Raw genomic sequence first — 27,002 nt, 5'->3', positions numbered from 1 at the left:
TATCATGTGTCTCCAAGTACCACAAAACCACATCCTTAACAATTGACTCCAGTATCTTCCCAAACACTGAGGTCAGACTAACTGTCCTATAGTAACCTTTCTTCTGCCTCTCTCCCTTCTTGAAGAGTGGAGTAACATTTGCAATTTTCCAGTCTTACGGAACCATGCCAGAATCTAGTGATTCTTGAAAGATCAATTAAACCATTTGTCTCATTTGAAGATCTTGCTGTAGTGGGGTCTCTAGCAAGCTTGCTGACAAGGCTAGTAGTCCCTTTCAGTCACAAAATCAAAATACTGTAATCAAACAACTTCTCACTCAATGTCAGCAAGACCAAGAAACTGATTATTGATTTCAGCAGGAGGAAACCAGAGATCCATGAGCCAGTCCTCATCAGGGGATCAGGGGCTGAGAGGGTCAGCAACTTTAAATTCCTCAGTGTTATCATTTCAGAAGATCTGTCCTGAGCCTAGCACATACGTGCAATTACAAATAAAGTACAGCACCACCTCTACTTCCTTAGAATTTTGCGAAGATTCAGCATGTCATCTAATACTTTGACAAACTTCAATAGATGTGTGGTGGAGAGTATATTGTCTGATTCCTTCACAGCTAGGTATGGAAAACCAATGCCCTTGAGCAGAATCTGCTACAAAACGTGATGGATGCAGCCAAGACCATCATGGTAAAGTCCTCCCCTCCACTGAGCATATCTATATGGACAGTTGTCACAGGAAAGCAGCATCCATCTTCAGGGACTCCCACCACCTAGATGATGCTCTCTTCGTGCTGCTGCTATCACAACAAAGGTACAGGCGCCTCATGACTCACACTACCAGGTTCAGAAACAGTTATTACCCCTCACCATCAGGCTCTTGAACCAGTGGGGATAACTTCACTGGCCCCATCATTGAACTGTTCCCACAGTCTAGGGACTCACTTTCAAAGACTCCTCATCTCATGTTTTATATATATATATATATATAAATATATATATATATATATATAGAAATATATATATATATATATCTGTCTTCTGTATTCGCACATTTTGTAGCCTTTTACACATTAGTTTGTTCTGTTCTTTTGGGCATGGTCCTTCACTGTTTCTATCATGGTGCTTGGATTTACTGAGTAGGCCCATTAGAAAACAAATCTCAGGGTTAATGGTGTCATTCTGTATATGTGCTTTGAAGTGAAACAAAACTTCTGCAGAAGCAACGTCAATAATTAGGTAAGGATTGAGGGTGGATCTGTCATGTTACGAGGTGGGCCAGAGGAAACTGAAATGGGTGATTCAGTGCAGGTTCGAGAAAAGAATGCAAGGAATAGGTGAGGTCGAGATGGGAAGGGTTGTTAAAGATGGTGCAGGAGTCAGAAGAGCCGGGAGCAAGTTTCAGAAACATAGCACTGGCAGGAAAACAGTACAGTTAAAATTTTTATGCTATGCCATCAATCTCAAAATGGGTATAATGAATTGCTTGCTTTGTCTAGACATTTCCCGAACAAAGATACTTCACAGACTAAGCTCAGTAAATAATCACATTTACCTGCTCTTGATGCAAATTGGTAACTTGACAACAGAATTCAAATCTTTCCTTGTAAAATAAAATCCTGCATCTTTCTACACAGTTTTTTTCAGATTTTGTATGATTCATACATCTTGAATTGATAAAGATTTCTAAATAGCTAAAGATTAGCTTTATTTGTCACATGTACATCAACCATCTGAACACACAATGCAATGTGCCATTTGCACTGTCAATAACCAACACGGTCTGAGTTACCAATCCTCTGGCACAAACATAGCATGCCGACAACTTACTAACCCTAACCTGTACGTCTTTGGAATGTTGGAGGAAACTCACGAGGTCATGGGGGGAGCATGCAAACTCCTCACAGACAGACAGTGGCAGAACTGAACCTGGGTCACTGGCGCTGTAATAGTACCACACTAACTACTGTGCTTGTGTGCTGCCTCTGTCTTGGTATTTGCGAGAGCTGATAACTTATTAAGCAACAATAATCAACTGTTTTCAGGAAATGGTACTCTAACAATAAATTTCTCTTATCTACAAACCATTTTAATGAACAAACTTACACAATTTCCAGCAGTGATTTTTTTTGTGTATTGCACTCTAGCGGTAAGCATATCACGCATGTTACTAGTCACAAACTGCTTGCGAATTAAGTATTTTTACAAACATGCCTAGACAGTAGAAAGTCAGCTTCTACAACGTACCACATCCTGTTACTATGATGACAAACCTCCAGTAATATAGGTGCGATCCCTCTGGTTGTTTAACTTACCAAACAAGCCTTTTTGATTTGTAATTGGGCAGATCAATTGTTCTAGAATTATTGATAAGAACAATAGTCCTGAGATGACTGCAAGAATAACACACACAAAATGCTGGTAGAACTTGGCAGATTGGGCAGCATCTACAGAGAGAAATAAAGAGTCAACCAGAAGGTCCCAGCCCAAAACGTCAACTATTTATTCGTTTCCATAGATGCTACCTGACCTGCTGAGTTCCTCCAGCTTCTTGTGTGTGTTGCTCTGGATTTCCAGCATCTACAAAATCACTTGTGTTTATGACTGTAACAATGATGGGTTTACACCTAGGACTGGCAATTCACCAACTATTTAATATACAAAACGCATAAGCAGTAGAATATATTCTCCCCAGAGGTAAAGGTCTTGAAATTTAAAGTGAGTATAAAAATTTTTTAAAATCTTCCTACCTTTAAGTCTGATATGAATAGCTTCTTTTCCAAACAATAAACCACATGCTCCGAGACGATGGGGAATCATTGAATCATAGAACTAGACCCCTTTCAAAAAATAAACTTACTATCCAAAACTATTTGCAGCATTAACTTCCATACTCTTGGGAGTGCAACTAATGCGCTCAGCTTCCAGACTCAGAAGGTGCCACACCCTGACCCAACAAGTGGGTGCAGAACTCTCTTTGACAGAGCACTTAATGCACCACTGATGATCAGCACCACCTCCTCTTGTTCCGCCCACACCCATGCAAACACTTTGCTCGTGTTTAATAGTTCACATCCACGAGACTCTGAGAAACGCGTATAGCTTATGAACAAGCTTGAAGAAGCAATCGATCTTATTGCTTGGCCTATTATTCTATTGTCAAAGGTACAAAAATCTTTCACAAAAATAATCAAAGATTAATAAAAACAAGCACCATTTTTCCTCTCTCTCAAGTTGGAGGAGCAACATCTCATATTCCGAAGAAAAAACACAACATGCTGGAGGAGCTATGGAAATGAATAGACAGTCGACATTTCAGGCCAAGACCCTTCTTCAGGACTGGAAAGGAAGGGGGAAGATGCCAGAATAAAAAGACAGGGGAGGGAAGGAGGATAGCTGGAGGGTGATGGGTGAAGCCAGGTGGGTGGGAAAGGTAAAGGGCTGGAGAAGAAGGAATCTGATAGGAGAGGAGAGTGGACCATTGGAGAAAGGGAAGGAGGAGGGACCCGGGGGGGGGGGGAGGTAAATTATAAGCAGATGAGGAGAGGTAAAAGGTCAGAGTGGGGAATAGAAGAAGGGGGTGGAATTTGTTTTCCCTAAGGTGAAATCGATATTCATGCCATGAGGGTTGCTGGCTATACAGATGGAATATAAGATGTTGCTCTTCCACCCTGAAGGTGGCCTCATCTTGAGACAAGAGAAGGCCGTAGACCTCATATTCCATCTATGTAGCCTCCAACCGGGTGGCATAAATGTCAGTTTCTCTAACTTCTGGTAATTTCTCCCCCTCTCTCTTCTCTCATCTTCAATTCCCCACTCTAACCCCTTCTCGTCTCCTCCACTGCTAATCACCTCCTGCAGTGTCCCTCAAACTTCGTTTTCTCCCATGGTCCACTCTCCTATCAGATTCCTTCTTCTCCAGACATTCACCTTTTCCACCTATCACCTCACAACTTCTTACCTCATCGCCCCTCCACCACCTACCTGGCTTCACCTATCACCTTCTAAGCTTGTACTCCTTCCCTTTCTCCCAACCTTTCAATTCTGCCATCTTCCCCCTTTCTTTTCCAGTCCTGAAGAAGGGTCTTGGCCCGAAATAACAACCGTTCATTCATTTCCATAGACGTTGCCTCCAGCGTTCTGTGTGTGTCGTGTCAATTTTCCTCTGCCCCTTTAAGGAGAGTGCTCCTGCCAGTTTCTGTTTTGGCAGGGTGGATGTAGCCAGATATTTAAGAATAATTACAAGAGCAATTCACCCTTCTATAAAACAAGTGCAATTTTTCACCCTGTGCACATCTGAATTAGAATCAAATTTCTTATCACTGATGTATGATGTGAAATTTGTTGTTTTGCAGCATTAGTACAGTGTAAAAACATTTTAAAAAATCATCAAGTAAAAAAAAAGTAGAACAAAAGAAAAGATTAATGAAGTAGCAATCACAGTTCACGAACTGTTCAGAAATCTAATGGCAGATATGATTGCACTGCTCCTGGGAAACACTGTCTCATTCTGCCCTGCAGAGCTGATGTACGGTTAGAATGACAATAAAGTTTTTGAATCTTGAATCTTGAAATAAGCTGCTCCTAAATCATTGGGTGTTGATCTTCAGACTCCTGTACTTCCACTCCGATGAAGTACATGCCTCAGATGATGAGGGACCGCAGTGATAAACGCCGACCTCTTGCGGCACTGCCTCTTGACGATGACCCTGAGTGTAGGGAAGGTAATGCCTGTGATGGATTTCACTGAGCCAATAACTCTCTGTAGCCCCTTGTGATCCTGAGCATTCGAGCCTCCATGCCAGGTGGGGATGCAACCAGTCAGGGCGCTCTCCACTGCACGTTTATAGAAATTCGTAGGAGTCTTTGGTGACGTAGAAATCTCCTCAAACTCCTAATGAAACAGAGCTGCTGGTGTGCCTTCTTCATGACTGTATCAAAGTTTTTGGCCCAAGATAATCCCTCTGAGAAATTGACACCTATGAGCTTGAAAGTAATCACTCTTTCTACCACTGAGGGGTAGGCAGTGCTGAGGAAGCAACGCGATTTCAGCAGGACCTCGATAAACTGGAAGGATGGGCGAAAAAGTGGCAGGTGGAATACAATGTTGGGAAATGTATGATAATCTATTTTGGTAAAAGGAACAATAGTGCAGACAATTATCTAAATGGGGAGAAGGTTCAAACACCAGAGGTGCAGAGGGACTTGGGAGTGAAACTCCCAGAAGGTCAATTGACAGGATGAGTCTGTGATAAAGAAGGCAACTGCAAAGTTGGCATTTATTTCAAGGGGAATAGAATATAAAAGCAAGGAGATAATGCTGAGGCTTTATAAGACACTAGTCAGGCCTCACTTAGAGTACTATTAACAATTTAGTGCCCCATATCTCAGAAAGGATGTGCTGTCTTTGGGGAGAGTACAGAGGAGGTTCAAAAGGGTGATTTTGGGGATGAAACAGTTAACATCTGAGGAGCGTCTGGCAGCTTTGGGCCTGTACTCATTGGAATTTAGTAGAATGCGTGAAACCTACTGAATGTTGAAAGGACTAGATAGGGTGGATGTGGAGGGGATGCTTCCTCTGGTAGAATATCCAGAACTAGAGGGCACAGCCTCAAAACTGAGAAGCGGCTCTTTAGAATAGAGGTAAGGAGGATTTTTTTTAGCCAGAGAGTAGTGAATCTGTGGAATGCTCTGCCACAGACTGAGGTGGAGGCCAAGTCCGTGGGTATATTTAAAGCAGAAGTTGATAGTTTCCTGAGGGGTCAGGGCATCAAAGAATATGGCGAGAAGGCAGGTGCAAGGGGTTGAGTGGGATCTGGGATCAGCCGTAATGAATTGGCGGAGCAGACTCGACGGGCTGAATGGCCTAATTCTGCTCCTGAGTCTTATGGTCTTTGGTCTCCATATACTATTCTTAAGAATCATTGTCTTGCAGTCATTCACAGTAGAACAAAGAAATACATTAGAATCAACGGAAGAACTATACACAAACAAAGACTGACAAACGAAAAGCTTCAGCCAAAGAAACAGACAACTTCCAGAGACAATGGACTGAAAACCTGGCAGATTTGGATTAGCAATTTAAAAAGGTATTAAAACGTCATGGTTATGTGATCACTGATACCAGACAGACAATCTCTGAAGAGTATTGATAATGGCTGGGGTCAGTATAAAGATACTGCCCAGAAGAAGGTAATGGCAAACCACCTCTATATAAATATTTGCCAAGAACGATCATGGTGATGTTAAGACCATGATCACCTACATCATGCGACAAGGCACATAACAAATGAATGAACAGTAAGCTGAATTTGAAATAAGCTGCCTATCACCTCCCTCTGGTACCCTTCTTCCTTCCCTTTTTCCTGTGGTTGAATATATCCAAAATAACTCCTTTTCCTTCCCCTCTTACACCTTCTCTTCTCACCTGCCCATCACCTTCCTCAGGTGCATTTCTCCTTTCCCTTTCTCCCATGATCCACTCTCCCATCCAGTCAGATTCCTTCTTACTTAGCACTTTACCTCTTCCACCTATCACTTCCCAGCTTCTCACTTCAAACCCCTCCCCCACCCACCAACTTCCCCCTCACCAGGATTCACCCATCACTTGTCAGCTTTTATTAGATCCCCCCCCCCCTTTCTTATTCTGGCTTCTTCCCCTTTCCTTTCCAACCCTGATGAAGGGTCTTGGCCCAAATTGATGACTGTTTATTCCAGTCTGTAGGTGAGTTCCTCCAGCATTTCGTATGTGTTGCTCTTGATTTGTAGCACCTGCAGAGTCTCTTCTGTTTCTGAAATAATTAACATCATAACATATTTGTCTTATAAAAACTCTTTTTAACGCACTTTAGTTTAGGGAATGATTTTTGCACCTGATATCGTATTTAATATCAAATAAAGGTTAAAAGTTTTATTAATGCACTGATTTTGCTGATGGTTTGGTTAATTCTTAAGGCGACGCAGATTCCTAGCTTTAATATATTTTTCAATGGCATTGGGAGTGTAGCTTTCAAAGATTAAAGATTAGCTGTATTTGTCGCACGTACATCGAAACATCCAGTGAAGTGTATATTTGCATCAACGACAAAGGCAGTGCATGGGTACCCGCAAGGGTCACCACGCTTCCAGTGCCAATAAGGCATCCTACAACTTACTAACCCTAACCCGTACGTCTTTGTTCTTATGGAAACTGAAGCACCACATGGTCACAGGGAGAACATACAAGCTCCTTATAGATAGCAGCAGGTATTGAACCTCGGTCGGTGATCTCTGGTGCTATAAAGCATTGAACTAAACAGTATGCTACCATGCCACCATCCGACGCAACGGAGTAACGTCGAGAGGTGTCTTGCCAAACCTCAGAAGAAATAATTTTATAATATGGAGTACAAAATGTTATTAGACGTACACAAAGAGATCGACAGCCACTAATTGTGGACACCCATGGGGAATCTCGCAGTTCTTTGTGGTATTTGTTCCTTGGGCAGTTTGCAGAATCAGTGGAAAGTTGAATATAACAAGTCAACTACATTCCTTCAATAGTTAATGCAGCAATATTTTCAAAAGAAAAATAAAAGTCAGATAGAAACAAACAGCATCCGAAATAAAACTTTATTTTCATTTTCTCCATGCCGATGTGTTTAAAAGAAATTAAGACACCCTTTGGGTGAGTGTGCATGTATAAACATGTTTCATGAACCAAGAAAACTAAATAATATGTTCTACTGTTTCTGAAGACACATTGGGGTGTGATCTACTGACTTATGATCTCACAGCCGCACAAACAACCACTGATCTGATTTGTGTAGAATTCCAGAAATTCTGCCGCAGTTGCTTTTTAATGAAGCTTTTCAAGGTATGGAAAATAAAATCTGCTTCTTGCTTAATAGACACAAAATATTCTCTCTAACTCTATGATCAATCAAAATGGGCAGAGTTAGTACAGAGTGCTCTATTTGTGTGTAAATATGCAAAAACTATTAACACTTTAAGTACACATAACTAAACACACATAAAATTGTGAGGAACTCAGCAGATCAAGCAGTATCTGTGGCTGAGGCCCTTCTTCAGGACTCGTGTTAATACTTTGTCTATTAAATGGCCACCCCAGCACTAAAGGAGTGAAATCTGTCAAGGAAGAACAATTAGATTACGTTATAAAGTCATAGAGTGAACTACAGTTCAGAAACAGGCCCTTTGGCCCATCTAGTCAGTGTAGAATTGCCTAGTCCACCAACCTACACCTGGGCGCTAGACCTCCATACCCATCCCATCCATGTACTTGTCCAAACTTCTCTTAAATGTTGCAATTGAACCTGCATCCACTACTGCTGGCAGCTCATTCCACACTCTCACCACCCTCTCAGGTTCCCCTTAAACATTTCACCCTTCACCCTAAACCCATGACCTCTAGTTCTAGTCTCACCCAATGTCAGTGGAAAAAGCCTGTTTGGATTTACCCTCTCTATACCCCTCATAATTGTGTATACCTCTATCAAATCTCCCTCATTCTCCTACACTCCAGGGAATAAAACCCTAACCTACTCAACCTTTCCCTCAAGTCCCGTTTGCAAAATTTCTCTGTACTCTTTCACCATGCTAGCTCCATCTGTGGAATTCTTTTCATTTTTACTTAGACTTTGTGAGCTGGAAAAGATTTCATGAACTCTGGATGTTTAAATATCCTCGCTATATCTATGCAGAGTGCACAGGCAAACTACCAATGACCAAAGAATTAATAGTCTCAATTCTACAAAGGCTCTCAACAGTTCTACATTCGCTAGATGGGCCAAGGGCCTGTTCCTCTGTTGTAGTGCACTATGACTCAATGACCCGAAACCTAATTGTTCTTCCCTGCACCGATTTTATTTCTTTGACACTGCGGTGGCCATTTAATAGATAAAGGAAGTAATTACTTTATTAACTAGTATATCATATCCAACTGTAATGCTTTTGACAGGAAAATTATAGAATATATAAAAATGCAGTATTGTTCAAAAGTCTTTGGTGCATTTATATACTGTAGCTAGACTTCTGCAAAGTACTGTAGTAATTTTATGTATTGCACTTTACTGCTGTCGCAAGAAAAATCACATTTCATGACATATGTGAGTGATGATAAACCTGATTCTGATACGAGTATCTATTGTGGACTGAGAGTGGGAAGGGCAGAGGGAGAGGAGAATCATGGTTGGGAAAGGGGGTAAGAAGTGAGGAAGGAGCAGGATGCATGCACCAGAGAGACATTCTGTGATTATCAATGTCAGTTGTTTGGAATCAAATCACCTTTCCTGGTGTCTCAGGGCTGGGTGTGTCTGTACCGGTGCCACCCATCCCTGGCACATTCTCTACCCCCTGTCCCACACAGCTCCACTCTCATCAATCCCAAAATCCTTTGCTTCTGCAAACTTTACAAACTTGCTCTCTGCAATACGGACTAAATATGCATCTTCCTTTAGTCTAGTCCCCTTTCAGTTTCCTCATAACTCCTATTCCAACATCGCAGCAGGTCTCCTCCAGATCCCCTCACCAAAGGGCTGAAGTCCAACCTCATCTTCAACAATGCCCACAACAGATCCTCTGTACAACCTCAACAACTCCATATCTGAGGTCCCAAACCAAACCTGGAGATTCCAACCAATCCTTCATCCACACCCCTGGCTTCCTTTGCCAAGAAACTAGAATTTCAAGCCCCCTCCCCCGCCTCCTTTCAGGATTATGTACAGCCTACATTCTGCAACCTCCTCTGTCCAAGGAAAGTCTTGTCTTACCGCACAGTGCCTTGGGAATGGTGTGATATTTCTGTCTGAAAACTAATGCACCAAAATGAATATTTGTATCTCACAAATGCCATTTCACTGATGATACAACCAGTGATACAAAACTATGGTAACAACATAAACATTCCTTTCAAAATATATTAGATTTTAAAACACTAGAGCCGCTTCCACCTACACCTCATTTAATCACACACACAACAGTTAAGGGAAAGGACATTTACCATTAATGGAGCATTAAACAGAATGAGGAAGGTAACCTCAAAAAAAATCTCTCAGTTTTTGTCTTAACATTTTAAAACAAATATCTGTTACAATCCTCTTAAGAGATCAGTCATTAATCAAACACAGTAAAACCCAATAACTGAGCTTTGGTGATGCGAGCTTGACTGACTGTCTGGAATACTGGATATTTTTCCTGTTAGTATATCCACACACAGTTAATTCTTTTTTTTCCTAATATTATACTGTATTATTCATGTGGTAGAGTTGTGGTGAACTACATATACCTGTCTGGACACGCCCCCTGCTGACCGCTCCTGTGGCTCCTCCCACAGACCCCTGTATAAAGGCGATTGAGGTCTGAGCCCGGCCTCATTCTCCAGGATGTAGTATGGTGGTCAACCACTGCTTGTTCCTTCTTCCAGTCAATAAAAGCCGATATCTCGCCTTTACATCTCAGAGAGAGTTATTGATGGTGCATCAAGAGTGGAGGTACATCTCTAGCAAAAGAGATGTAAGGCGTTCCTTCTCTCTGCTGGCCTGCAGGTCACCCATGGGCAAGGTGTATTACCTGCTTAGCCCACTGATCAAGGTCACATGAAGCCAAGGGAGCAGGTGGTGGATGGTCACATGAGCATGTCAAAGTCCTGGTTATGCGACCACTGACGCCAGACAGACAATCTCTGAAGAGTATTGATGATGGCTGGGATCACCTGTCTTGTAAAGACACTGCCCCGAAGAAGGCAACGGCAAACCATTTCTGTAGAAAATATTGCCAAGAACAATCATGGTCATGGGAAGACCATTATCACTTACATCATATGACATGGCACATAATGATGATGAGTACTGCGGTAAAAAGCTTTTCTTTGGACCTTGGGAGCTCAAAGGGAGGGTGGAAACAGTGTCCTGGGTAGTTTAGCGAGGTGTGGGAACGGCATGCCAGTAAACTTATAGGGAGCAAAACACACGAAATGTTGGAGCAACTCTGCAAATCAGGCAGCATTCATGTATGGAAACAAACAGTTGACATTTTGAGACATTTTGAGACCAGGACCTTAAAAGGAATGTGGGATCAGGCTTCATCGATGATAGAATGAGATGGAAACTGAGGCCTAGTGTGTTTAAACTGAGTGCGAGAAAAAAGGTCTGAGAGAACATAAAGATTGTGCGGGAAGTTCAAAGTAACTCTGTTAACAAAGTACATATATGTCACTGATATTCGTTTTCTTGCGGGCATTCACAGTAACATGATAAAATCAATGAAAGACCACACCCAATAGGACAGAAAACCAATCAGTGTGCAAAAGACATCACACTGTGTAAATACCAAAGAGAAATGATAAAAAGAAATAAATATATATATCAAAAACATGAGATGATGAGTCCTTGAAAGTGAATCCATAGGCTGGGGGATCAATTCAGTGATGAGACAAGTGAAGTTGAGTGAAGTTATTCCCACTGGTTCAGGGATAATAACTGTTCTGCCTCAACTATAATAACAAGTTGATGATAATAATAATAATAATAATAATAAGTTGAGTTTATTATTGTCAGGTAAGGACAGGTATAGAGAGGTACGGGTACAATGAAGGACAGGTATAGAGAGGTACGGGTACTATGAAGGACAGGTATAGAGAGGTACGGGTACTATGAAGGACAGGTATAGAGAGGTACGGGTACTATGAAAGACTTTCTTACATCAGCATCACAGGCATGTAGGTTCAGACAGCACACAAAACATAAATTAATACAACAGAGTGAAAAGATTTAAAAAAGAAGACAGTGGTGCATAAATACTTAGGGACAAGTCCATGATGGTACAGGAGTTAGTTCAAGGTGTTCCATTGCTTAGGAAGGATTAGGGTTGTGCTGGTCAGTTTAAAAACCTATGGCTGTGGGAAACTCGCTGTCCCTGAACCTGGATGTGGTGAGTCAGGACGGCCAGCATCTTTGATGATAGATTCTGCCTTCTTGAGGCTCCACCTCCTGCAAATGCGTTCAGTGGTGAGGAGGGCTTTGCCCGTGTGGACCTGGATATGCCCCTACTCTCTGTAGTCCCTACTCTGTGTTCCTGTGCATTGGAATTGCCACACCAGGAAATGACGCAACCAGTCAGATACGTTCAACAGCGCATCCACACAAATTCGTAAGAGTCTTTGGTGACTTGCCAAGTCTCCTTAAACTTCCAAGAAAGTAGAGGGACAGGCATGGCTTCATGATTAAACCTATGTACTGGGCACGGCGCAGGTAATCTGAGATATTAATTCCCAGGAACAGGGGCCAGATGCTGAGCCATCAGGATTTCCAACCAATGGGTTATCAAAGTTTTACTGTGCTGTTGTCAGACAATCCTTGCCACAGCTCTAACGTGAATACTAACAACATAGCTAAACTCACCTTGGCAGTCGAGCTCATTGGTTTAGAACTGTCAACTTTAACAGGTTCACTGGCTTTTGTTTTTCCTTGCTGTGGAGGAAATAAAACAACTTTTAGATCACACATCTAACAATGATATTCAATACTCAGTTTTTATTTTTTGTTCAAATAAACTAGCTACATTTATTTTCAAACATAGAACACTGAACACTCGAGCACAGCGCAGGCCCTTTGGCCCACAATGCTCTGCCGAATTTTTAACCTACTCGAACATCAGTCCCTCCCACGTAGCACTCCATTTTTCTGTTCAGCCATTTGTCTCAGGAGTTGCTCACTTCCCAGTGAAAAAACCATTGATATAAAGCTTTTGTCTTTCCCTCTCTCTCCACAAATGCAGCCAAACCAGCTGGATATTCTTTGTGTTTGCCATTTCAGTTTCAAATTTCCTTCAACTGCAGAATTTTGGATCTGTTCCAATTAGACACATTCGATTATTAACTAAATGTAAATGAATCATGTAGATGTGGAAGGGTGTTTCTGAAACACCTAAAATATTATCAGTATTTTAGAGAATGTTTTGGCATGCATTTTACACTTGAATGTAGACAGTGAAGCTATTATTCGTGACTTTGGTTTAAGGATGTGCAGACCAATAACAGAGCAATAAGATATAGGAACAGAATTAGGCCATTCAGCCCATCAAATCGGACTATTTGAAACAAAATAAAGGATTAATAGCTGAAGAATATAAGAGGTGGGCTTTATGTTAGGACCAAAGCAAACAGAAACAAGGAGGCTTCAGCCTTAAGCTAAGATTTCAGTGTAACCAAAAATATCGCTAGCAATGGCAGAGTAAAACAGCAAAAGCTTTAATGCTGAGAATTTGAAATACAGACTGCAGATCAGGCAGCATCCATACAACTAGGAGTAACAGTAATCTTCTGCCATCAGAGATTATGTGAACACCCGTAACACATTGAATTTACCATTCTCAAACACCTCAATGTAGTGATTTTGTTCACTATCAGCTGCTAAAGCTCATCATGTACTAGGCATTGCTGGATTGGGTTACGACCACTGCTCTCCTGGCCAGCCTACACTTCTCCAACTCAGTTAGCTTCAGACCATCAAATAAGTGCTGATCATTCACATCTTTCATGATATCCCAGTCTTCCATCATCTCATTTTAGTTGAATTCTATTTTCAATTACCCAATGATCCAAATTTTAAAGATTTTTGTGTATCTGACTTCATACCCCTCCCCCACTGCTGTTTGCGACCTATTTTTGCCAACTTTGCCCTTGTTTGTGAACCTTTTTTAACCTACCATTGCCAACAATGTCTTCAGCTGGTCTGTTAGCTTGGCCTACAGCAAGGGTTCCCAAACTTTTTTATGCCATGGACCAGTACCGTTAAACAAGAGGTCTGTGGACTCCAGGTTGGGACCCCCTGGCCTAAAGACCTCTCCCAATCTTCTTTGCACCTTCCATTAAATCCCTCCTCTCTGACTAAGATTTCAGTCAATATTTGATAAAGCATTCATCTTTTCTCCCTCATTGATTCTCTGTTTTGGAAACATCATTCAAAGTGACGCTATAAATACAAGCTGTTGTTGTCGTTGACGGTTAGCACTTCACTTTACCGTGCCAGCAATTACTGAGCACTTGCTGTCCGTAAGGAGTCTGTACATTCTCTCTGTGATCACGTCTCATTTCCTCCCGCATTCCAAAGGCGTACAGTGAGAGTTAGTGAGTTGGGGGTTGGCGCTGGAAACATGGCAGCCTCCAGCCCAGTTCTCAGATGGTGTTGGCTACTGATGCAAACTTTTTCCCTCTGCTAGCCTTGGGCAAGGTGAGGCAACTACTCAGCCTGTCAAACAGGGTCCCTTTCGTTCCTGGGATCATTCTCCTCTGGACACTCTTCAATGGCAGCATATCCTATACGTAAAGGGCCTAAAACTGCTCACGATGCTCTAACTGCAGTCAGACCAAGGTCTTATAAAGCCTCAGCATTGGATTCCTTATTGCTTGTTTATAAAACGTTAAACAAGTTACAGAGTTGAAACCTTTCAAAGTTTAAGGTATCATTCTGCCCCTCTTTTAGATAATATTCTATGATTGCCACCAAATTCGTATCAAGTGTGGGAATACAGGAAGAAAGTGTAGAGAAAAGGAATGCAGGACCAACTGTTGGGCTAAAAATCTTTCAGCATGTATAGAAGCAATTCAGACACACCCCAAAGGATGACATACAGTGGATTACGTTATGATCCAAAGCCTTCCTCATCAAATTATATTTAATATCTACAAGAGATGCTGTAAATCCAGAGCAGCACACATAAAATGCTGGTGGAATTCAGCAGGTCAGACAGCATCTAAGGAGAAAATTGAATAGTTGATGTTTCAGGCTGAGATCCTTCACTGGGACGTGAAAGGAAGAGGCAGGATGCCAGAATGAGTCGGTAGGAGGAGGAGAAGGGGCATAAGCTGGCAAGACTCATTTAACATTTCTATGTGAACACCATTAGGGTCATAAAGCTAAGTAAATTAAACAACTGAGAGCAGAGTAGAGTCATCAAGAGAGAAGCTGTTTTGGACATTTGACAAAAATGCAACTCAAATAATGTCTTGGGTCTGATTCACATTTTTGTGTGGCAGTCTCAGCTGTAATAATGACACAAAACACAAGGTTTTATCAAGCAACAGTCATCTCTACTCCTCAATGTACTTTTACGAACAATACAAACAACAGTTTAAGTTTTAGCAAATTTTATACAATGTGGTCATATTGTAAATCATAAAGCCCGGTCAAGGCAAAACACGTTTTTCATCCTGGCATGTTGCTAAAGATTGCATAACTCTCTCAATGCAGCCTTGTGCAAAAGCCTCAGTTGCCCTGCCTATACACCTGAGCCTAGACTTTCACACAGTACCGTATGCTGGGGAGGCAGACATCAGCGTATCTGAGGGATCTTGTGGGAACAATATTTGCAGTGTCTTCCCAGTGCTTGAGGTGCCTGCAGTCAGTTGTCTAGCTTTCAGAAGCATAATGAAGAGTAGAGATGGCGGTTGCTTGATAAAACCTTGTGCTTCGTCTCAGATCTGAGGTACTGATCCTGGAATGTATTGCATTTCAATCGACCAGCTGCTCTGCCGGTGCATTGATAGCTGGGGCGAATTTCATCACTGATGTCAAACTTCCAAGTTAGGGGAAGTGGTGATGTTTTGCAAAATCTCACTGAGACTTTTATTGTCAGAGGACAGTGTGGTGCAGCTGGTGCTGGTGGAGGTTAGAGGCCTTGATCTTGTGTAAGAGCCACCTGCCCACGTGTTGCAGTGAATGTCAACAAAGCATCACATCCGGTGCTGAGGTCAAGAGGGTTGAGAGCTTCAAGTTTTAGCCTGACCTGGTCCAACCACATCACTGTCACAGTCAAGAAAGCTCACTAGCACTTCTTCACCAATTCTCTCACCAATTTTCATCACGCACCATAGATAGCAGCATGCATCAGTATGCATGACATTAAAAACTAGAGTTCTGGACACAGATCAGCTCATTGAGGAAACCAGCTTACCTTCCATGGACAATGTCCACATTTCTCACTGTCTTGGACAAAACAGCCAAAAGGCAAACAGCCCAACCACCCCGGACATTATCTCTTCTCCCCCTCCCACTGGGCAGACGATTTAAAAAAACCCTGAAAACACGCACCACTAGGCTCAAGGACAGCTTCTACCCCACTGTTATAAGATGGCTGAACAATCTCCTGGTACAATAAAATAGACTTTTGACCTCACAACCTATCTCATTATGATCTTGTACAGTGGTGCTAGAAGGTCTGTGAACACCGGTAGAAATTTCTCCATTTTTGCACAAATATGACCTAAACTGTGATCAGATTTTCATGTCAGTCCTTAAACTAGATAAAGAGAACCCAATTAAATAAATATCACAAAAATATTACATTTGTTCATTTATTTATTGAGAAAAATGATCCAATGTTACATGCATTTGTTGCAAACAGTATGTGAACCTCTGGGGTAATGACTCCTACAAAAGTTATTTGGAGTCAGGTGTTCCAATTGATGAGATGCCATTGGAGATATTGGGTTGTAGAGGTGCTCTGCCCTATGAAAAAGACATACAAAATCAGGTTACTGACAGAGCCTGCTCTTCTCAAGAATTATCTCTTTAGGCGCATCATGCCTCAATCAAAACAACTCTCAGAGGACTTCAGATGTAGAATTGTAGAGATGCATGAAGCTGGAAAAGGTTACAAAAGCATTTCTAAAGGAAACTCAGTACTGTTGCTACTTTCCCTAGGAGTGGACATCCTGCAAAGATCACACCAAGAGCACAATGTGCAATGCTGAAGGAGGTGATAAGGAACTCAAGGGTAACAGCAAAAGATCTGCAGAAAGCTCCAGAATTTGCTAAATTCACTGTTCATTAAAACACTGAACTAGAATGGTGTTTGTGGAAGGACACCACAGAGGTAACCACTGCTCTACAAAAAAATCATTGATGCACGTCTCAAGTTTACAAAAGACCACCTGGATATTCTACAATGCCTCTAGGACAACGTTCTGTAGACAGATGAGACAAAAGTTGAACTTTCAGGCAGAAATGCACACTGCTGTTTGGAGGAAAAAGGGCAATGCACACCAACACCAAATCCTCATCCCAACTGTGAAGCATGGTGGAAGGAGCATCATGGTTTGGGGCTGCTTTGCCACCTCAGGGCCTGGGGCAGCTTGCAATCGTTGAGGGAACAATGAATTCAAAATTGTATCAAGACAATTTACGGGAGAATGTCAGTGCAGCAGTCTATCATCGGTAGCTTAATAGAAGTTGGAAAATGCAACAAGACGATGATCCAAAAATGTTTGGTTGAAATTATTGCTGTGCCATGGGGTCACACCTTTACTGAAAGCAAAGGTTCACATACTTTTTCCAACAAATACATGTAATATTGGATCATTTTTTCCCAATAAATAAATGAACAAGTGTAATGCTTCTTGTGATTTTTTTAAAATTGGGTTTTAGGATTTCCATGAAGATCTGATTTTAGGTCATATGTATGCAGAAATAGAGAAACTTTTACAAGGTTCACAAACTTTTGAGCACCACTGTTGGTAGAATCTCAGACGGAGATGAGAGGGTGTACAGGAGTGAGATATACCAGCTAGTGGAGTGATGTCATGGCAATAACCTTGCACTCAACATCAGTAAGACAAAAGAGCTGATTGTGGACTTCAGGAAGGGTAAGACAAAATAACACAAGCCAATCTTCATAGACTGATCGGAAATGGAGAGAGTGAGCAGCTTCAAGTGCCTGGGTGTCAAGATCTCTGAGGATCTAACCTGGTCCCAACATAGAAAGACAGCGACTATACTTCATTGAAGAGATTTGGCATGTCAACAAATACACTCAAAAACTTCTACAGATGTACCGTGGAGAGCATTCTGACAGGCTGCATCACTGTCTGGTATGGAAGGAGGGGGTTACTGCACAGGACCAAAAGAAGCTGCGGAGGTTTGTAAATTTAGTCAGCTCCATCTTGGGTATTAGCTTACAATGTACCCAGGAAATCTTCAAGGACCAGTGATTCAGAAAGGCAGCATCCATTATTAAGGACCCCCAGCACCCAGGGCATGCCCTTTTCTCATAGTTACCATCAGGTAGGAGGTACAGAAGCCTGAAGGCACACACTCAGCGATTCAGGGACAGCTTCTTCCCTTCTGCCATCCGATTCCTAAATGGACATTGAACCCGTGAACACTACCTTACTCTTTTTTAATACATATTATTTCTGTTTTTGCATTATTTTAATCTATTCAATATAAATATACTGTAATTTATTTATTTCAAGTCAAGTCACTTTTATTGTCATTTCGACCATAACTGCTGGTACAGTACATAGTAAAAATGAGACTTTTTCAGGACCATGGTGTTACATGACACAGTACAAAAACTAGACTGAACTATGTAAAAAACAACAAAGAGAAAAAAAAACAACTACACTGGACTACAGACCTACCCAGGACTGCATAAAGTGCACAAAACAGTGCAGGCATTACAATAAATAATAAACAAGACAATAGGGCAGTAAGGAGTCAGTCCAGGCTCTGGGTATTGAGGAGTCTGATAGCTTGGGGGAAGAAACTGTTACATAGTCTGGTCGTGAGAGCCCGAATGCTTCGGTGTCTTTTCCCAGACAGCAAGAGGGAGAAGAGTTTGTATGTGGGGTGCGTGGGGTCCTTCATAATGCTGTTTGCTTTGCAGATGCAGCGTGTCAGTGATGGCGGGAAGAGAGACCCCGATGATCTTCTCAGCTGACCTCACTATCCGCTGCAGGGTCTTGCGATCCGAGATGGCGCAATTTCCGAACCAGGCAGTGATGCAGCTGCTCAGGATGCTCTCAATACAACGGGTTGTATCTTCTATATCATGTATTGCATTAAACTGCTGCTGCTAAGTTAACAAATTTCTCAACACATGCCGATGACAATAAACCTCATTCTGACTTTATGTTCGGAAGATCAATTCACACAAATTTGATTGAGCTTTTTTTGGGGAGTTAACAAAAATGATAGATGATGTTGACAACATTGACTTCAGTAAAGTATATGGGAAGGTCCCTCATGGTGAAGATGAAGTCCATGGAATGCACATGGTGACTAGATAAGTTAGACTCAATGTTGGCTTGGCTTTAGAAAAAATGAGGACCATGGTGGAGGGATGCTTTTCTGACTGGAGATCCATAACCAATGGTGTTCCACAGGGATTTGTGCCAGGACTTCTGCTGTTTGCGATATGTATGTAAATAATTTAGCCAGAGGGAATAGTAAGCTCACAGACAAATGGTCATATGGTGGATTTGCAAACAGTGAAGAAAGTTGTCAAAGGACTTAGCAGGATATAATCAGTTGGAAATTCAGGTGGGGAAATGGCATTTGATCTAATCAAGTGTGAGGTGTTGCATTTTGGAGTTCAGATCTAAGAGGAAAGTATACAGTAAATGGCAGGACCATTGGGAGCAGTAGCATACAGAGTGACCTAGAGGTCCAGGTCCATAGCTCACTGAAAGCAGCAACACGTGGATAGTCCTGAGATGAAGACAAGTGGTACGCATGCCTTCATTGCTTCAGGCACTCAGAGCACAATCTTGCAAGTCATGTTGGCAAGCTGTATAAAACTTTGGTTAGGCCACATCCAGTTAAGGACAGTGCGGAAGCTTTGGAGAGGATGCAGAAGAAATTTACCAGGAATTTACCTGGACTGGAGTTATTAGTTAAAGGAGAGGTTAGACACACCCAGTTGGTTTTCACTTGCATGTCAGCAGCTGAGGGGTGAATGGCAGATTTATACAAATTTATGGTAATTACAGGCAGGCTAGATGGTCAGAGTCTTTACCTCGGATAGAAATACCAAATACTAAAGAGCATAGGTTTACAGTAAGTGGGTGAAAGTTTAAAGACTTACAAGGAAAGTGTTATTTTGTTTAATCAGAGGGTAGTAGATATCTGCAACACGCTGTCAAGGGAGGAGATGGAAGCAGATACAATAGCAACATTTTAGAAGCAGGGATTAGATCATGTACAAGTTAGTGGACTTAGTTTAGATTGGCACCTTACTTGGCACAGATATGTTTGGCTGAGGGAGTGTTGTTCAGGCAAATTTTATTCCTGTTGATACAGGTACTAAATTACCTCACTGAATATTGTTCACCGGCTGATCCCATGATCTGATTAATTTTACTCGATGAGATAAAAATCCTCTGATTACAGTTGTAATATCACAAAATAGCATTCAGCTAAAACTAATTTAAACAATGATTTTTTTCTAAAGTTGTATGGTGGGAGAGTCCAGGACCAGAGTGCCCTGTCTCAGAAGAGAAGGATGTCACTTTAGGACAGAGATGAGAGGAAATTCTTTAGCCAGAGGATGGTGGAACTCTGGCACAGATGGCTGTGAAGGCCAAATCATTTGATATATTTAAAGCAGGGTTGATAGGTTCTTGATTAGTCAGGGCATCAAATGTTATGTGGAGAAGGCAGGAGAATGGAGTTGAGAGGGATAATAAATCAACCATGATAGAATAACAAATCAAACTCGATGGGCTGAATGGCCTAATTCTGCTCCAATGTCTTATGGTCTTATAAGTAGATTTGTGTGGAGAACTCGGAAGTCTGATATTCATTCCACCAGAATCTGATTGTATGCATAGTCAAGAAAGGAGTTAAAATTGAGGAAAACAAGCCCGCCACACCCATCATAAATTATTCTCGGGAGTGAACCAGCAAGCCCCACCTATCAACAGTTTTAATTTACATAACTACATTCAAACCAAAGACTAAAAATAACTCTGGAAATCTACATTGAACTGAGAAAGATTAACAGCTACAGACTACGTAAATGATAAAAGCGCAGATGCTGGAGAACAGGACATTTTGGAAATAGCAGATCTAGTTGCGTATGTGAAAAGGGAGACAGGGGAGGATACAGCAAAAACAGTTTTGGTATACATTGCAGAGGTTAGATAAGAACAAAGGAGACTCTCTCTGAGAAGAGGAAGCTAGTGTTGCCATGGGGATAAACTGGAGGTGTAGTCATCTCGTTGATATGTTAACAAGGTAACTTGTAAAGACCAAATGCAGAAGTATTGAGGCCATGATCACTCAGTGTCAGCTGCAGTGGCTGGGGCATGTGATAAGGATGTCCCCATGTCAGCTACCCCGCAGAGTGTTATACGGCCAGCTACATCATGGTCGATGCTCAGCTGGAGGGCTGAAGAAGCGCTATAAGGATCAGATGAAGAATGCTTTAAGGAAGTGCAAGATCAGACCCGAGGACCTGGAGGATGTTGCTGCCGACCGTATCACTTGGCGACAGCTGTGTAGGGACGGGGTTCGTATTCTGGAGATGGAAAGAACGACCAGAAGACAGCAGAAGAGAGCCAGAAGAAATGCAGCCATGGTTGCCATCACTACCACTACCACATATACATGTCCCACCTGCAATAAAGCTTGTGGGTCCAGGATAGGACTGTATAGTCATCAAAGATCTCACCGTTAAAGGAGTGGATGTCGTTATCAGATTTTGATGGACAACCGAAGAAGAATGTTACTAAGGTAGATGAAGACAGAGAGAGACAGGGTGGGCTTATACAAAGAAACACAACAACAGTGAAGTGCTGTGTGACAGTTGAGCTGTAATGGAGGATAATAAAAAATACACCCAGTGGCCACTTTATTAGGCAGCTCCTGTAGTTAATAACGTGGCCACTGAGTGCATGTTCGTGGTCTTCTGATGCTGTAGCCCTTCCACTTCAAGGTTTGGCGTATTGTGCATTCAGAGATGCTCTTCTACACACCACTGTTGTAACACGTGGTTATTTGAGTTACTGTCACCTTCCTGTCAGCTTGAACCAGTCTGGCCATTCTCCTCTGACCTCTCTCACTAATAAGCTGTTTTCTCCCTCAGAACTGTTGCTCACCGAAAGTTTACTGTTTTTCACACCATTCTCAGAAAACTCTAGCAACTGCTGTGGGTGAAAATCCCAGGAGACCAGCAGATTCTGAGATACTCAAACCACCCTGTTTGGCACCAAAAATCATTCCTCAGTCAGTCACTTAGATCACATTTCTTCCCCATTCTGATGTTTGGTCTGAACATCTGAACCTCCTGACCATGTCTGCATGCTTTTAGGCACTGAGTTGCTGCCACATGATTGGCTGATTAGACATTGGCATTAACAAGCAGGTGGAGGTGTACTGAACAAAGAGGCCACTGACTGTACTTCCCTACTATAATAAGATGAACTCTTGACATTACAGTCTAACTAATTATGAACTTGAACCTTAATGTCTACCTGCACTGCAGTTACTCGGGAGCTGTTAAACTTTATTCACCATTTTGTTAACACACACAAAATGCTGGTGGAACACTGCAGGTCAGGCAGCATCTATAAGGAGAAGCATTGTCGACGTTTCCGGCCGAAACCCTTCGTCAGGACTCACCATTTTGTTATTGTTTTACCTCAATGCACAGTGTAATATTCTGATGTGGATGAGCAGTGTTTAAGATAAACTTTTCACTGTACGTTGGTATGCGTGACAATAATAAACCATTTCAAAAGTGAGGCAATATAGACAGATGATCAACCAATATGGACCAGTTTTGATGTAAAGAGAAAGAGTAGAGTATATTGCCTCAGTTTTTATCTGTCAGTGGCACGATTTAACCCACTGGGCATTTAGAAGAATTCTCTCCCCCCCTGCCCTGGCTCTCCTTCTTTGCCACCCGTCCCACACCCCTCCCATGGCACTCGACCCTCACCATTCCCAACATCCTTTACTCCCACCAGATTTACAAACTCACTCCCCTCTCCATGTTGAGAAATACAGTACTGTGCAAAAGTCTTAAGGACCCTCATTATATGTATCTGCCCAAGACTTCTGCACAATACTGTAGCATATGACAGCATGGAAACAGGTCCTTTGGCCCATCTAGTTCAAGCCAAACTATTATTCTGCCTAGTACCTTCAACCTGCACCTGAACCATATCCAGTTGCCCTGGTAATGTTTCTCCATGACCACAACATCCTGGTGAAACGTTTCACCTTGATCATCACTGACAGCACCAAGATTTGAAGGGAAGACATCTAAATGTGAATGGAGAAAGTGAATCTTTGGTGACATGATGAACTTCATTGGTTTGTATGGATGAAGCACAGTGTCAACCAGCTGCATGTCGTTTGGTGCTCTGTGGTAGCCAAAATCTTAGGAGTTTCAAAAGATCTGGTATGTCACCAAAGAGACTCTTGCAAATTTCTACAAATGTACTGAGGAGAACATTCCAACTGGTTGCACCACTGTCTGGTATGGGGGGCACTGTCTAGGACTGTAAAAAGCTGCAGAGGGCTGAAAACTGTGTCAGCTCCATCATGGGCCCTAGCTTCTCCAGCACCTAGGACACCTTCAAAAAGCAATAACTCAAAAGGGATGTATCCATCATTGAGGACACTGATCACCCAGGACATGTTCTCCGCTTATTACTATCATCAATCATAATAACTACTATCAGGAGGTACAGGAAACTAAAGGCACACACACTCAAGATTTTAGGAACAGCTTCTTCCCCTCAGCCATTAGATTTCTGGAAAATGAACCAACCAACAAACCTTATGCTCTTTCTTTGCACTACTATATAATGTATATGTATATATAGTATACTTATGTAACTTATAGTATTTTCATGTATTGCACTGTAATGTTGCCGCAAAACAACAAATTTCATGACATATGTCACAGATATTAAAGCTGAATCTGATTTCTTAACAACAATATAGTGAATCTTTGGGAATTTTCTACCGAAGAAGTCTAAAGTTCAAAGTAAATTTATTATTAAAGTACATTTATGTCACCATATACAACCCTGAGACTCATTTTCTTGCACCAGTAAATCCAAAAAACATAAAAGAATCAATGAAAAACCATGCCCAACAATACAGAAAAGCAGCCAGTGTGCAAAAGACAACAAACTGTGCAAATACAAGAGAAAAAAACAATAATAAATAAATAAACAAACAATATATATCAGGAACATGAGATGAAGAATTCTTACAGTCAATCCATAGTTTGTGGGAACAATTCAGTGATGGGGCAAGTGAAGTTGAGTGACATTACTTCCTTTGGTTCAGGAACCTGATAGTTGAGGGGTATTAACTGTTCCTGAACCCAGTGGTTGAGTCCTGAGGTTTCTGTACCTTCTTCATGATGGTAGTAGTGAGAGGAAGCCATAGCCAGGTTGGTGGGGGTCCTTGATATTGCACGCTGCTTTCCTGCAAGAACACTTGGTGTAGCTGTGTTCAATAGTGGGAAGGGCTTTATCCATGATGGACTTGGCTGTATCTACTATTTTTGTAGAATTTTCTGTTCGAGGACATCCATACCAGGCCATGATGCAAGCAGTCAATAAATATACTTTCCACCACACAGCTACAGAAGTTTGTCAAAGTTTTAGTTGTCATGTCAAATCTTCGCAACTTCTAAGGAAGTAGATATGCTGCCATGCTTTCTTTGTTATTACACTTACGTCCTGGACCCTGGACAGATCCTCTGAAATGATAATAACTGAGAAATTTCAAGCTGCTGACCCTCTCCACCTCTGATCCCCCAATGAGGACTGGCTCATGGACCTCAGGTTTCCACCACCTGAAGTTAATGATCAGCCAACAATGCTGACATTGAGTGAGATGTTGTTGTTGTGGCACCACTCAACCAATCTGCCTACTATGTGCTGATTTGTCACCACCTTTGATTCGGCCTGCGCCAGTGGCATCTTCAGCAAACTTAAATATGACATTGGAGCTGTACTTAGCCTCACACTCAAAAGTATAAAGAGAGTAGAGCAGGGGGTGAAGCACACAACCTGGTGATGCACTTGAGCTGATGGATATTGTGGAGGAGATGTTGTTGCCAATCTGAACTGATTGGCATCTACAAGTGAGGAAATTGATGATCCAATTGCACAAGGAGATATTGAGGCCGAGGTCTTGATTAGGTTTGAGGGGATGATGATATTAAATGCTGGGCTGTAGTCAATAAAGAGCATCCTGATGATTGCACCTTTGCAGTCCAGATGTTCCAGGGTTGAGTGAAGAACCAACAAAATAGCATCTGCTATGGACCTGATCAGCCAAGAGGCAAATTAGAGCGGATCCATGTCGCAGGCAGGAGTTGATGTGCTTCATCACCAACCTCCCAAAGCACTCCATCACTGGGGATGTAAATGCTATTGAGGCATATTACCACATTCTCCTTAGATCTGTGGAGCTTCAGTACATTTGAGAACTTAAGAGAAATAAAGAACAGGAAAGTGGTTGTGGTAAGTGGTAAAACTTCAGCTATGACCTGACTGACCTTTAATGCCAGTCTTCTGTTTATGCAAATTTATTGTTTTTATATTGTTACAGCTATCATTTATCTTTTAGCTGAACACAATGAGATCTTCCAGCACCATTTAGCCACCTACATACATAACGTTATAAATCATGCTGTTGATTGTGATAACAAGCTGAAATTTTACTGTCAATTAGCATTTACAAGTGTCTTCACCTTGGCCTTGTATTGAATAAACAAATCTGCTTCCAGACTCCCTTGTTAAATTCTTACACAATTTGAGACTAGTTGTCTCAGCAGTGAACTGCCCACATTATCTGGGGATGTGTCATGAACAGCAAAGAAATCACAATGAGTCATATTAATTAAAGGTACAACCCATTCCACATTTTTGACTTTGGAATGAAGTTTATTAAACAATCTTCAGTAACACACAGAATTGGAAGGTGTTATTTGAGATTTTATCACTAGCACAGAAGTTGACAATTGCATAAGGCAGTTTACTGAGTAAATATTGTGCTTTTGAGAAGTGTTGCTGACATACTGTACGTTTCAGTGGCATCAGAATCACTCCTCAACTCAACAGATTCAGCTAAATACTCGAATAAATCCAAATTTAACCAAGGGTAGAAAAATAAGATGGAAGATGGAAAGTATCAAAGAGAGAGATCCCAGTGCTACAGAATAAGCAATTCTGATGAATAACATAATCAACGTAATTACATTTTGCTCGGGTATCTCCACCAAACCACCCTCTGGCATAAAACTGAGGCATCAGCGTTCTCACGCAAAGAGAAACCACTGACACGTCAGCTTGCAGGAATTCTCATCATCTTCGGCGATCCTTTCCATCAACAAATGCCAGTTAGACCTTGTTCTGTTCCTACCAGCAAATTCATTGCATCAATTTTCATCATTTATTTAGTGCTGATAAACCTCTTCACAACCACATTTATTAAAAAATCTATTGGAATGTCATTTGTGTTTCAATATTTTCCAGAGAAAACTTTTCAACTCAAAACTCCCCCTCTCCTAGCCACCCACATACCTTCCCTTTCACCTGGCTTCACCTATCACCTTTTAGCTTCCCCACCCCCAACCTTCTTATTCTGGCTTCTTCCCCCTTCCTTTCCAATCGGGATGAAGGGCCTCAGCCTGAATCGTCAACTGTTTATCCCTCTCCATAGATGCCACCTGATCCGCTGAATTCCTTCAGCAATTTGTGTGTGTTACTCTGGGTTTCCAGCATCTGCAAAATCTCTTGTGTTAATGGAATATGTAATTGGTATTCAGTTCATTAGATTTGCCCTAAGTCAGTCACAACTCACTAAGTGGGCAGATATGATGCACACAAATCTTACTAAGAGCATTATTCAACATAAATAGCTATGCTCACTTTAATAAATAGAAGCTAAATGCCATGTTACTATTTGTACCTTCCTGCCATGACAGCAGCTCACTTCTATGCCTTCTATCCTTCCAGTCTTTACCACAGGTAAAACAAATACATCAAATACTTCAAAGAAAATAAATCCTTTTTTGCTTCACAAAAACCTCCACAAACTAACACAAAATATAAATGCATAAGCCAGCCGGGGATGTAATAGCATCCTCACCAGATTTCGAGGCGAGTGGTCCTGGGTTCAAATCCAGCCAGCTCCTTGCACGCTTTCCATCCGTGCTGGGTTGAGCACTGAGCTAGCACCTCGGCCTCGTAAGAAACAG

The 27,002-nt window shown here is 41.7% G+C and overlaps 1 protein-coding gene across 1 annotated transcript in view; it reads right to left on the bottom strand.

Annotated features, from left to right (window-relative positions):
* Positions 1-27,002, bottom strand: part of cast (calpastatin) — a 207,151-nt gene that overhangs the window by 132,509 nt on the left and 47,640 nt on the right. The window contains exon 3 of the mRNA XM_073067621.1: positions 12,392-12,460. Within this exon, the coding sequence (XP_072923722.1) occupies positions 12,392-12,460 (69 nt within the window). The remainder of the gene's footprint in view (positions 1-12,391; positions 12,461-27,002) is intronic.

Source organism: Hemitrygon akajei, chromosome 2, assembly GCF_048418815.1.
Source record: "Hemitrygon akajei chromosome 2, sHemAka1.3, whole genome shotgun sequence".
NCBI lineage: Eukaryota > Metazoa > Chordata > Chondrichthyes > Myliobatiformes > Dasyatidae > Hemitrygon > Hemitrygon akajei.
This window is presented reverse-complemented; position numbering and strand designations above follow the sequence as displayed.